The sequence below is a fragment of the Anas acuta genome, chromosome 6 (assembly GCF_963932015.1).
Source record: "Anas acuta chromosome 6, bAnaAcu1.1, whole genome shotgun sequence".
NCBI lineage: Eukaryota > Metazoa > Chordata > Aves > Anseriformes > Anatidae > Anas > Anas acuta.
Window position 1 is genome coordinate 33,660,990 of NC_088984.1, and position 14,611 is coordinate 33,675,600.

The 14,611-nt window shown below is 37.7% G+C and overlaps 1 protein-coding gene across 3 annotated transcripts in view; it reads left to right on the plus strand.

The window, feature by feature from the left end:
- The window catches only part of ZNF804A (zinc finger protein 804A), a 151,745-nt gene that overhangs the window by 45,216 nt on the left and 91,918 nt on the right, over positions 1-14,611 (plus strand). The window contains exon 1 of one of the 3 annotated variants that reach the window (XM_068686436.1): positions 11,369-11,480. The exons of the other annotated variants lie outside the window; for them this stretch is intronic. Within the exon in view, the coding sequence (XP_068542537.1) occupies positions 11,433-11,480 (48 nt within the window). The 5' untranslated portion in view covers positions 11,369-11,432. Of the gene's footprint in view, positions 1-11,368; positions 11,481-14,611 lie in introns of those variants that run through there. 3 annotated transcript variants of the gene reach the window in all.

The window sequence follows — 14,611 nt, forward strand, 5'->3', positions numbered from 1 at the left end:
ACTTTGCTGTTAAATCCCATTCTGTTAAAAACCTCTATGCAGGAATGGTGAAAGTAGATTAGGATAATTATTAATCATGAGTCCTCTGTCCACTCACTTCCTCCTTGGGAAGAAATTATCCCCTGCTTAAGTTCAAGTGTGTTAACTGCTCTGCAACATAACAAGCTGTTAATCTTCAGGCTTCTGAAAGTGTCCTTATGTGCCTTCAAATTTTCATCATCTTTAGGCTGCTTTAAAAAAAACCCAAAAAAACAAAAAACAAAACACTAGCAGATCTTTCCTATTAAAGGTCCAGGAAAAAAAAAACACACAATGTTACAGGCCTGTAGTAGGTGGCTTGTGAAATAAATATTTACCAAGGATTGATCTGTCTTAACACAGTGTGAGTGCTCCTTTGAAATTCAGTGTTTGGGTCTCAGAATATTGCAGTTCTTTCTTCTCTAAAATCCTTCTTCTGACCTGTTTGACCCCTGCTTGTTTTGCAGTCTGTGCATTTGCCCAGAAATGTAGATTTCTCTGTTATTTAATATTTATATGGGTAGTCATCTAAAATTCAGGTTGCCTACTGCAGGCTATTATGTCTAATAGCACTTAGTGTATTAGGAAAAAAATACCGTGCTCCCTTAATCATTTGGTGTATATACATATTTAATCTGCTAGATAAGGAGGCCACATTGTGACCATGGGCTGCGTAGAGCCATCAGGCCAAACCAGTGAAGGCAGCCAGAACGCACAGAGGACTGGTGCAATACCAGGGTAAAGTGTTGTGTTATGAGTGCCCTGCTCCTGGTGCTGCTCTGTGTGTCGCCAGCGTGTCTGCTTTGGGCAAGATGAGAACTCAGCTTGCTCCCTTTGCTAATTTGCCATAGGGTGCTTCTGCCGGACTGTAATACCAATTTGCTCCAGCAATGTGCTGTAAAATTCTCTTGGTGTACTTGCTATTTGTTATGTTAATGTTCTTAAAGTTCAAGAATAAGTGCATTGTATTGCAGTATGCCTTCTCCTAGCAGCTAGTACATAAATTACACTTAAAGTTCATAATTCTGTAAACAGGCGTAATTCAAGAAACTCATGGTCAATTAAATGCTTCAAGTCTATTGTTTGTTTTCAGTGTGTTTTGCCAAATTTCTTTTGGTGCATCAAATTAAAGAACCCAAGCAAATTTATGCTGGGGAAGAATTTAGTCTGGTTTTAGAGTGCTCAGGCAGGCGACAGAAGAGTTTCCAGGTAGGTTTGTAAGCACCGCGACGTACTTGATGGCTGCGTGCCAGGACATAGTGTGCATGTGAGGGGAAGGCAGCTTTTAGTTTGCATCTCCTGCGTATGTGGGTTTGAGTATATTGGAACCTTTCTTGCTCGACGTTTTGATGATTTGGTAGTTAAATAACAAATAGATCGTTTGTGATGGAGAGGGATTAAAGGAGTTAATGGCTATATTTGCTTTCAGAGGCATGTGTGCCTTCTATCGAAGTGAATTAGTCTCTCAGGCTTCTGAAGAGAGTATTAGACCTAACATCTTCTTAATATATTCTAAAGCTGTGTGTCTGAGAGAAGCGAATTAAAGGATTTTAAATTTCTAATTGCTTCAGATGTAATTAATTTCCTCTTTTTGAAAATAAAGTTGGATAGGAAAATGTAGTTTAAAAAAGCAGACTGTGAAGGGGAATAAGTTACACTGTGAGAACTGCTGCAAAGCACTGAATTAATGATTTTATTTTGTGCATGGCCATTAGTCATAGCAGGACTTTACAGATACGAAGTCAGCACTTTCTGTGTGAGAAGCATCTTGTCTTTTACTATAGTGAGGTTGGCAGCATCCTTAGGACAAGCACCATGTGTGGAAATTCACTGCAACCTTGCAGAAGATACCAGGAGAGCTTCCTCCCAGCTGCCAGCTTGCTACTGCCTGCCCACACGAGTCTGTTCAGCCCTGCTGCCTGTGCGGGGAGATGAAGCTACCCAGCAGAAATAACTCATGACACTGCAACTAAGCCGAGGAAGAATTATTTGGAGTCGCCCTTTCTGTAAGTTTATAGCTTGTGACATCTGACGGTGGTTTTGCGGCAGCCCTTGAGATTTATAAGCAGTATCTTATCTCCCCTTTATATCTGGCAATAAATTCTGAGAATTCACAGCTTCAGACTTCTGTCTGCATTGCTGGCACCAAATGTCAGTTTTACTGAGTTTCCCAAAGATGTGTTTTACTCACAAATCAGTGATGAACCCACTGAACAATTACCTCTGATTTCACCAATTAAAAGCATGCTGGAATGTAAGTTTTGTAAAAAGAGATTCAGTGTTGCCTTTAGATACACCCAAAGCATGGATAATATCTTCTGCACAGCAGCTCAGTGCTGAGTAAGGGCTTGAAAATGTTAGATACTGCACTCTGATGCTGTAGTAGTAATTGAAGGCCTAACTGCAGGAATGTCTTCTGCATTTCAGTGTTTCGTTTTTAGGAAAAGGAAGGGTGGAACAAACGTGATTTACAGGGACCAGCCATTCCATTGACAAATTTTAGAGCAATAACTTGACATAAAACCCAAGTCTACTTACAAAGTTTTTAGCTTCGGTGCATTAAAGAACACGCTCAAATTAAGCCATGGGCTGTAAAGGCTAATTGCTTACTCTCCTATTTTTGTGCCAAGAGAATTAACTGTACTCAATTAGACTGGAAGTGGAGGTCAACAGAATCAGATTTGCAGCACAGCCTTCCCTGTCATCCAGAAGTACAAAAGCCTCTTTATTTCCACTGCTCTGGGTTTGCAGGCAAATCCATGCTGATCACAGAAGAGATTTTCTGACAAAACTAGGTCCTTTTCATCAGCATCGTCTTATGCTGTTAGACCCATCTGTTGGGGAAGATCATTGCTTTCAAGTGTAAGGCAAATAAACCTGAAGCATCAACAGTACCTTCCAGGCCTGACATACTGGAGGTAACGTCAGAGCTCTGCATGTCAGGCTCAGGTGTGTTGTTTGAGCCTGTGAGCCTTTTGCTGAAGGATGCTCATGAAAAAGCACTTCTTCCAACTCCTGCCCAGGCACAGCAGTGAGGCAGAAATGCAATCAGTCATTTTTCGATGAGTTCCTTCTTGGTATTTTGCTTAGTTCTTGGAATTGAGATCTAAGATGTTAATTGAATTCTTCCTCTCCATTTTTTGTTTTCTCTTTAGTGTTCTTTTTCAAATAAAAATCTTTCTCCTTGATGTTAGCATCTCTATGTATATCCTCCAAAAGGGATATTTAGAGAATGAGCCGCTGATACCAATGAGCATGTAAGAAACATGAATGTGTATACTTCTCAGCTGTTTGCTTTTGTTAAATTTCCAGAGATAGCAAAGTACATCTTAACTCCAGGGTAATGTCCTTGCAAAGTTTTGGTCACGGTCATCAACTATAAAGTAACTTGAGTTTCCCAATAAAAGAAATCCAATTGTTATTTTAATATGGACAAAATAAGTTATTTCCCCTTAGCTTTGTTTGCAAAAGTAATTCTACATAGCTCTGAGAACCATTTCTGTGGTAGTTTTCCAGAAAGCTTTCCACATGAAAAGGGGTGTGTGTGGTGTGTGTTTGTGTGTGGGAGGGTAATCCTAAGAGTGAGGCTTTGTGAAATTGTGAATAATGGAAGAATAATGGAACGTGTTGGGGAAACTTAATGATAGCTTGCAGCCAGCTTTCACTGTTAGCTATTTTGCTGTTTTGCAGTTGGCTGATGTGTTTACGTGGCATTCACCTAGATTCACACATACAAAGACTAAATATCGGGAATGACAGGATTTTTCTTACTTGAGACTTTCTATGGAGAAATAATTTGTCCCAAAGGAAGTGTTCAGCTATACAGAAATGGAGATTTCTGACTGGAATTCTGTACTATGACTTTTTCTCCCCAGTGCATTCAGCTCTCATTTCTTGCCAATGACTTTCCTCCTTTCAAATGATTTTGTTTTTATTCGAGTTTATGCTGCTGTCCTCAGCTACTGAAAACAAGTTACTCAGAAACTACAAGTCACTGGAATAAAGTGAGGTTAATCTCCGGTGTTTTTCTGTAGCTCAGTGTAAGCGACAGTGTTTATAATCTGCTTCCAGAAAAATAGAGCTAAAGCTGTAAAGGAGTGAGGATAGACGTATAAAATACAAAACTAATAAATGTTGCATAAGGCTTTTTTCTTTGCAATGTTACATCTGCGTTCTCAATTCACTCTGGCAAATAGCAAAAGGAAAACATCCATTTAACAACTTTCTCTTGCCACCACAAATCTGCATTTGAAAGCATTTCTTTGTGCCAGATGAGGTGGTAAAATAATTGTCAGAGAGTTTTAGTCAATAGAGTCCTTGGTATAAATAATGATTCCTCAGCAACCTGAGAGTTTTGCTAGCAGACTGGGGACCTGGCCAAGAGATCCTGGTACTTCCACTCATGAAGTAGTAACTTATTTGTTTTGGAATAGGGAATCACATCCTTCAAGTGAAGGACGTGGAAGCTGGTTTAGTTTTGATTAGTCTAGAACTGGTTTGCTCTACAAATCATCTATTTTTCAGTGTGTTTGAGATACACGAGTAATTTGGCTTGCTCTCACAGATGGGGATGAGGCACAGAAATGAAACCCTATGGAAAAGCTGGATGGCATCCTGAACAGCTTCCCAGACACTAATGTTCAGGTATCCTCTCATCCATTACTGGTCATCTGACCTGGTCCTGTACCATCTGATCCCATAACTTGGCAGACGTGGGTTCCTCAGGTCAGCATCCCCAAAAGCCAGAGGAGTGTAGTCTGTGGAAGTATTAAATATCTTGAAACTTGTGTAGTTTTTGGTAGTTGTTTATAGTTTAAATAGCTTAATTAAAAACACTGTAACAGTTATTAAATACTCAGTCCATGATGGACTAATTAAGATGAAATTAAAAAGAAGAATTAGAAATATTGCTTGTGTTTAAAAAAAAAAAAAAAAAAAAGAGAAAAGGTAAAATTACTTTGTCCTTTGCAATTCAGGAATAGAAATGAAATCCTATGAAACTGCAACCCCATTTAAGGGCTATAATGTAATTTGCCATGATACCTGATTGTTTGGAAGGTCAGGCATTATGATCATATAGTGAAATGAAGGTGAACTGTGTAACGTGGCTGGGAAGTGGAGCATGGAGGATCATGGTAGGGATCTTTCTTCTGGGAATCTAGAAAGCAGATGAATTCTGTAAGGGACTAAAGAAATGTAAGTAAAACTCTGGGGTGATGCAGAAAAGCTTTAAGCACTCAAGGCTATTTCTTAGGGAACCATTCCAAGTGATCCGTGGCAGCCAAGGAGAAACTGCTAACTGTGCACTTTACCTTGGAAACTCGACAGTGAGCCAATTGCTAATTGCCTGAAATACCCAGACTGAAATGAGACTTGATAGAGGATGGCTCCGAGAGTCAGTGTACGTCACATCCTGACGATTTTAGATATGACTGAGATGAAGATGTTGATGTTCCATGCTGATGTCAAACTTCCAGATAACTTAATCATGCTGTATGATGAGCCCATGGCAATGAGGTGGAGTGGGCATATTTGAAAGATGGGCAGCCAGTCAATTTTTATTTATTTTTGTATTGCTTCTTTTAAAAACTGGGACAAGCCTGGATTCTGGTAGACTTCACGTGAAGCATCAGATGTCAGAACCTACCCATCAGAGGGTTTTGAATAGTCAGCCACTCCATAAATACACTTTCTGAACAGTATGAAGTTCATAGTACAGTGTAGAAGGAGTTAGAGTGTTGCTAATACCCATTGGAAAAAATAGCTCTGTATTCAGAATATTTTTAGTAGTTTCAATTTCTTTTGGAAGGGCACTAGCTATGGCTGAATATATGACTTAATTGTACTGGCAGCCTTCTGATTAATTATTAGTGTGAAGTGGAAAGTTTACCACTGGTACTATTTTACGTAATATTGTATTGTATTAGTAACATTATTAACATTCTGAGAGTTGCTCAAAGACCTAGATGCAAAGTTTTTATGCTCTTTAGAAAAAGGGCAATTAATTTCTTTGTGCTCAATGAAGTAGGGACATCTGCAAATTATAGTTCTGGTATATAATTGCATGTTTTGAGTAGAGCACTGAATGCTAGTAGAAATATAAACTATGTGTAGCAATAAACATATCATCCAAGTCCTGCAAAATAAGTAGACATTAGTTATTGCTATTTTAGTTTCATGTAATTGAACTATTTATTCTGTTTAAGTTTTTTCTGATCTCTTTTTGTAGCTTGAAGAGAAAATTAGGAAGGGAAAAAAATTAACAACCTTGAAGTGACTGAGGGAATGATTGAGACCTTGCTAATCTTCTCATATATGGTTTACAGAAGTTGGGCAAGTATTATCAAAATTGCTGGTAATACTTTAAAATTAAGGCATATCCCAATTCTTTACACTTAGTATTTACCTCCTTTCTCATTTTGAAGGCTAAACACTTTGTAATGTGGTAGGTAACTTTGACTGAAAAGGCTAGAGGAAATCTTTCCTTGCCAAGAATTTCATCTCTACAAAGATGAGTTGATCTCAACAAGACTTCTTGTGGGCTCAGTTGTATACGGATACAACTTGGGATGGCATCCTGTGAGTCAAATCTATCTGCCTCCAATGAGGTCGTTGCCACAAACACCAAAACTGACAGTGCAACAGGTCAGACAGATGGTTGTCTTGCTCTCTGGAATCATGCCAGTATTTCGTTATATATATTTATAAATGTGTTATGTGAACTTTGCAAAGGAAGCATTGGTTGTGAGCAAATATGTGTGTATTGTTTATTGATATTCAATTGAATGCAGTAAAAGGCCCTATGAGAATAAAGCAGTATTTTTCTTTTCCATCTTACGTGGAAGAGCATTCAGCATTAGTCTTTTTGCATGGAAATGCCAGGCATGATTTTGGTTTGCATGACTGACCTCCTATCTCCCAGAAACAGTTACCACCAAAATGTTTCTTGTTCATCTGTGTCCTTCAAAAGAAAAATTAAAGTATTATTGCAGCTCCTGTGGTAGCTTTTGGGGGTACAATGTTTTGTAATCTTGGGTTTTCTGTCACAGTTTCCATTGCAGAACAGTTTTTGATAGAAATTTAAAATAGGTAATGATATTGATAGATTTAATCACTCCATAATGTTAAAATACCCATGGAAAATGACAAAGGAGGAAATAATTATTTGTAAAACAGTTTAAAGCTGAAAGTACGATGAAAACTCTTCAGATTTTATTGCACTGGACATGTTTCAAAGTGCTTCTGTGCTATTGCCTACATATACATAGCACACTTAGGGATGCTCTATGTTTCTTGCCAGCAGAACTGTGAGAATATGGGAGGGTGTCTTCATGTGTAAGGATTCAGCAGTATTAAAAAGCAAGCCTATTTTTGAATTTGGCAATTGTGAACTCAAAACACAAGTCTTTCCTTAAATATTTATAATATGTGACTGCTAGACAGTGTGTTTTGGAAGTAAGTGATGAGGCTGAACAAAAATGAATGTGGTACCTCCTTGTCTGCACATCTGCATTTCTAAAGATCAGGCAGAATTTGACAACAGACTAAAGATTGTTTCATTCTTTGCGGATTCCTTCTCTTTATCTATATTGTATTTCTGGAACTGGTATCCATGGCAATTTGCAAGGATGACTTGGGAGCTAGGCTTTAAAGCATCTATGAGTTCCTCCTCTAACATATTTTGCAATGTGACTTTGTGAGTTCATTTATAGAGGTGAGCTGTTGTAAGCAGTGTATTTAAAATCCTTTTTTTTCCCCTAGTGCACACAGAATGTCCATTTTTAGTACAGTGGAAAATCCCTATGGATTTGGTTCAGTTTCTGTAAAAACCCTGAAATCCAGATACTGCTGGATACACCTGAATGGTTTTTATAGCTTAGAATAAAACGCGAATGGGTTTTAGGTGTGCTGTAATGGCTAAGGATGGTGATTTATACTTCAGTGATCTTTATCAAGTGATCTTTCAGTAACCGAAATTTTGATGAATCTCCAATTTACTAATAATACTATTTAAAGTTCTGAGCATCTTCAAAGCCATGTATACTAAATCTTTTGGGGAAGAGCAGAGGAATGACCCAGGGCAAATACTTTGTAATGCTATTTTAATTTTAGAAACCTTTGGAGCTATAGAGCCATCAGTATGATCCAAAGCCAAGGCCTGAGATTTAGTAAGCCATTATTTCCCCAACACCATCTTCTCTTATTTCCCCAACACCATCTTCTCTTAAAACACAATTTATCTGTCTTTTGCTTGGAGCTTTTAGAAGCCTCTATGCAGTTCTGAGTCCTTTAGCCCAGTTCAACAAAGTTTTGGTTTGATCAATAGGTCTGTGTTGCCATGAAGTTACATTTATTCTCTATTGGAGTTTTCACTGGGTACAGGAAATGTAAGGTGCACGCCTCTCTCTTACTATGGTTATTCTGTCAGCCATGGACTTACTATTTCATCTCCCGTTTCTTCAACTCCTGGCTCCCTTAGGAGCTGATCTTAAGACTTAGCAGTCTGAGAGAAAGAAATAAATAAAATTCTTGACTGAGCTTGTTAACTTGATTATTTGACATAAAACCTACTTAAATATAAAGCAAATTGGGATTTCTACCTTGGTTATTACATTTGGTAATTTTAATGTACATTAAATGCTTTAAAGTCAATTTAATGTTATTTTAAGCTCTTAGTGGAGTTGTATTACAGTCTAAACTTGATCAACAACCTTAATACTGAAATCCTTAGACACAGTAGAAGGAAGCATAATTCAGGAATGCAGTAGGTCACAGTACTTTTGTAATCCTTCAAAACTGTTGGAATTGTTGGATTTTGCTCCAAATGGGTTGTTTACCTTGGGGTACTTTTATATATTGTGAAATAAATTTACAAAACATACAAAGACTTAAAACTGCAAGTCCAAAAACCTCATTCAGTTTTAATGCTTGCATCAAATCTAGGAAGACGAGGCTTTGCCTCCTAACCTAAAATGCAGTGCTCTTGCTTTTCTCTCACCTCTTCTTGTATGAATATTTTTGTCTTCTCTGGTTTTATATTCAGTCATCTGTTACACCCAAACATTGTAGACTGTAAATCAGAAGTGAGTTTTTTCAGTACGGAAAGTAATGGGCACAATTTTGATTTCAATTACTTAGCTGCTAAAAATAGACTAACTCCTTATGTGCAGTTTACATCTATGAAACCAAGCTTAAAAAGTGGTTCTTTTGGAGTAGCTGACCAGTACTGGAAGTTAGCGAAGTACTGAAGTTGGTCAGGACCTCCCGAGATCCTCCCTCAGTCTGCTGGGGTTGCTGTACCTACTGCAGGCCAGGTTGCTGCTCGCCACTGTTGCTTCAAGGACTTGCCAACGGCTTTGCAGTCAGCTTGGGGACCACCGGGAGCTCCAGGTCTTTCTCTGCAGAGCTGCTTTCCAGTCACAATCAGTATTTTGCTTTGAGATATTCAAATGAATATTTTTACATATTACAGGAAATGATTAAGTTGAGAACATAGACATGTAGGTACTGCTTACATAAACACCTTTCCTCTTGTCATAAGAATTTTCTCATTGACTTGAGTAAGACCATAGGTTAAGACATCCAGTGGTCTGTCCTCACTGTACTCAACAGAAAGCAGGAGCAGTAAAGTGAAGTGGTGGAGAAGAAAGGTTGAGTCAAGTTTTAGGAAGTAAGAATGCAGTTATCCAAGCTAGACCTTAAATGTGGCCCTAAAGCATTTTGTACTGAATATCTGTGGAGTAAGCAGAGATCTCAGAGTTCTCCTTTGGAGTTCGCTGACATAAATAGATTTAGGTTCCGATTCCCCATGCAGCTAATGGGCAAAAATGCTTTAGGAATTGCCCAGTTTGAAGAAGCTAAGAGAATAAGCAAAGATGCAGAGGACTGGCTTTGTGGAGGTGATTCTTGTTGCAGTTGAAAGATGTGCCAAAGTGATCTAAGTGCAGATTAGATGATATTTAGCATAAACCAATAGCATTAAAAAAATTAAATTATTCAAATGGCATTGCTTTTATAGGTTGGCAAATGCCAGTTGTTGGAAATGTTTTTTGCTAAAGTTGTTCTATTGAATTGTAAAATATTATGTAGATATAATTGATTAATCTAAAGATTTAGTTTGCCATATTTTGGTGTCTGTTTTGTTAGTTAAGTTTCAAATTTATTTTTGAAGTACTGTGCTGTGAAAGTAATTTCACTTTGGTGGATATATTGTTCATTGATTTCTGAAAACAAAGCTTTTTTCTTTATGGGATTTTCTTTTTTTATATATATATTTTTAATGATGTTATTTACAGTATATTTTATATTACAAAGCACTTAAAACTTTAAAAATGACCTTGCTTTCTCTGAAGTTCTTTTTAATACAAATGGAAATTAAAATCTTAATCATAAAAATAATTTAACTACTACCCTGCATGATAAATTAATTAAAAAGTTATAAAAAGGTACAAGGAAAATGTAAAAAATGCATTTCTTGGCTATTTAAAAAATAATTTTGACACGCTGTCATGTTTCAATGGCATACATGCCAGTAGAAGCATCTCCTGGTACTCTCACGAGTCTTTTCACCCTTAGGCTCTGTTTGCTGCATTTCTGTGCCATTATATCCCTATTGCAGTAAGTCTGCATGAGGACTCCCAGGCGGAGTGGACAAGACCCTTTGCTTTGGGAGCGTGGTGAGGCTATGCCAACCCTGCAGAGCTCCCTGACTTTCTTTCTTTTCTGACTTAAGAGTCCTGGTTCAGTCATCTCTGCAGTGTCCCAGAATATCAACATAGCAGGCACCTGCTGGCTTGGCAACAATAAAATCCTCAGTTTATCCAAGACCCTCTCTCTCCTTAAGTCTTGCTTTACTAATAGGACTCCTAGAGAGATGTCTTGGAGCACATGGGACTCCTGAACCTACCTGGTGTCCAAGGGATAGGATTTCTTAGATTCTTTCCTTGGAATCAGTAGAAGCCTGAGTAGAAAGTTTAGGAAATGCAGCTCTTCTGTGGCACAAATTCTCTTTATTCCCCACTGGCCAGGGGTTACCTACTGTTGTGCATTCAATTTTGCTCTGAGTTCAGGTGGATACTTTATTCATATTAACCTGTAATTTGTATAAAATAATTCCTGATGCTATACAAATGTGAAATTTTATTTAGGACTAATTAAAACACTAATTAAAAGATGATGATTACTCTGAGAAAGTGTGTATTTGTCACTTATGGACTCAACAGAATCATAAGTCCCTGTTTTTACCACTTAGTGTTAATATTTCTCTAAAGGCAATTTAGACATCTGTGCATTGTGAAGCCATTCAAAATTGCTCTACTAGACTGACTTATTAAAAACATGTTATCTAATTCAACAGCTCATTGCTCCAAGCAAACCAGCTGGCATAGCACAGAGCTAGGAAAAAACAATGGAAGATGAATTCAGAGGGCAGAGTTGGTTATATTACAAGAGATCTTTGGCAGGTAGGAAATAATATCTTTTTATTTTCTGTTTAGTAGAATAATAACAATTCTGTTGCAATTGCTTATCTGCTGCTTCAGTAAGTTGATGTGGAAGATCTCTTGAATCAGCAAGAACTAGAAAGCTTACAAGGCTCTTGGAAACTATTTGTCAGTTTGGGTTTTAATATGTTCAGCCTGTGCCTTCACCAGCTGGTGCAGATGTGTTGAAAGATGCAGAACAACCATGGCTCTGTTTTTAAGATCTGTTATGGCTACACTGCAATTTCTCAGCCTGGAGTTAATGTAATAAACGGGGTTTTGCCTGTGACAGAAGTTGCTCATGGCCAGTACATTGGGATAGAAAGCCTAATATTTGCAATGTTAACCAGATCTTAACAGGAGTGTGTCCTCAAAACTAGGGGATGGTGTAGGCCCTGAAGACTACAAAGGAACATGTAAATACTGGAAAAGATGGAATAGTTATTTGGATTATGTTGACTGCTTTGAGGTTATTGGAAGATGCATTAAGAATGAATTTTTAGGCATCTCCACATCACCTAATGTCAAAATGTCATTTTGACATTTAAAGGTCATAGTGCTGTAATCTTTTCAAAGTCATGCAGGTTCTGGTAGTGTACGTATTCTATACTACTGAACTAGGACACTGAAGCTACAATGTTTTCTAAAGGAACTTTGGATGGCCTAAGGAAAAATCTGTGTGGACCAAAACTGAATAAAGGAGGACACTAAGAAGGACAGTAGGACTGTATGAAGTAGGACTCTATGGAAAACAGCAGTGGCTGCAATATAATCTATAACTTGCATCTTAACTCTGTTTTATAAACCAATGTACATACTTGTGAATGTGGCACGGTGAACAATTCAGGGTTTTTCTTAAGAGAAATACATCCCCATAACTTGCAGAGCCCTATATATGATGCCAGCATAATAGTACTAGATTGGCTAACCTGAGCAATAACAGAATCATATGTGCATTCCCAGCATATGTTTTTAGTAAATGAAATCCATTTTTTTCACTGAGCCTTTTGGGAAGTGTAGCTGTGACTAGAGGGCTCTGTCCTATGTGCTTCAAGTTTCCAGAAATTTCAAGATACCCACTTTTAATTTTTATTTTTCTGATAAATAACTAATATGTCCTGCTTCAGTTGTACTTGCAACTGTTTCTCTTGAAACTTTTGTTATGGTTAGCAATAAGTGTCTAGCTCTTTTCCCCTAGAATTATTGACTAAGAAGGCAAATATTTGTCAAACCTACTGATTGTCTGAATGAACCTTTAAAAAGGAAAGCATTAGTCTTTGCAATATGTGTTTGCATCTGAACAGGTGTACAATATCTCTGATTAATGGGAGAAGTTTGAAGTAGATTTTCACGATATTCTTTGTGGAAAGAATCTTAGTAGCTGCGTATGTATAGTGCATCCCAGCTTCATTTTATGGAGAAGGACTAGATCAGCAGTATTAAATGGCAATTGGATTTATTTGGTACTCATTTGCTATTTGCTCTTGGGTTTTGTGAGTTACAACATTTGAACAGGAAGAAAAAACTACTGTCATGCAAAATCGAAGTTAAAACCTTATATTTTTATGTTGTTCACTGAAATACTGATTACCCTGGAATTCTGGCAGTGTCCCACGGACCCATACCTCTGGCCCACTATTGAGGAAAGGAACGTGCAGAATTAAAAGGATATTTTTATTTTTAATTGTTACAATTGTCAATCAGTGCTTTAGAGGGCCTTCTCATAGCTGGTGTTTTTCTAGAAAAAAATGTTACTCTCTGGACCTGTTCAGCATGGTGGCTGTTGATCGGAAATAGGCTAGATTAAAATACCCTTTCTATCCTGGAACCGGTACAGACATCTGTGTTTGTACATATCCATATTCCTTCAAATTGATTCTGTCTGTCTCTAAAAATACTTTCACATACTGTATTTGTCTTGCAGAAATGAAATTTTCTCTAATGTCCAACATAATGAAAAATTGGATTAAATATCTTAGGACAGATTTGTCTTTCAGATGTTTCGCCATCATTTTCCATTATAATGACTAGTAACATCAGGCAGAGATGTTACCTTCATCATTTGTCTCTTTTTTTCCCTCCTTTCTGCCTCCATTTCTGTCACAGAATGATAAACATATCCATGCTCATTATCAGAGATTTGATATGAACAAGTAAGTCTGAATTTCAAGTAGAGCTCTTTCAGGGCAAGGTAGATGAGCTTTATTAACTGGTCTGTTCCATTTGGCTGCGATTTTGTTTTGATTAACTTAAAGTCATAAAGGAAGAGGGCCAAATTGGCTTCCACGTTTCCTGAATGTCTGCTAGGAACACAGTCATTAAAATGTGATAATTATAGTGCAAAGGAGCATATTTTATACTTTCTATAGGAACTGCCTTGAAAGAATAGAGACTCGTCTTTTTGTGTTTCTGCCATATCTGTCCACAGATATGGTCTGGGAAACAAACAAAACAAACACCTAGTAGCTGGTTTGATAAGTGCCACTTACAACCTAGATGCATCCAATAATTATTTGAAGAAAAAATATCAATATTAGGAATAAAACTAACCACTGCCTACCTATTCTGGGGCAAGCGTAGTTCAAAGTTGACATCAGAAATTGGCCCAGGGCTTCAAGACTCTACAGCATTACAATTCCCTTTGTAAATCAAGTCCAAGCTCCACTCTGGCATTTTCCCACGGCTAGTTTAGCATCTCAAAGATCCAGTAGTGAGGCAATAATAAAGGTGTACTATGGCTTTCACTGACAGCTAATTACTGTGTTTCTGCTCCCGGTGGGTCTTTGTCTGAATATTTGGGAATGTAAGCTACCTTTATACACTTCGCTGCAGTCTTACACTTTGAGCAATGCTGTTGTCTACAGATGTTAGCCTTTGGACATGTTAGGTTTTCACTTGATGCTTTTAGACTAAGGAACTCAAGATTTGATGCTGGTAATTAAGAAATCAGTAGGGTGATAAAGATGACTGTGTAGCTGACTGTTATTGATGTTGATAAAGTGTAGACACCATTTCCCTTGGAACTTCCCAGTTTTGCAAAACCTTCCTAAAGCTACCTGATAGACATCATTTGTGATTTGAGCTGGGAGAAACCAGGATGTTAAGGACTCTCC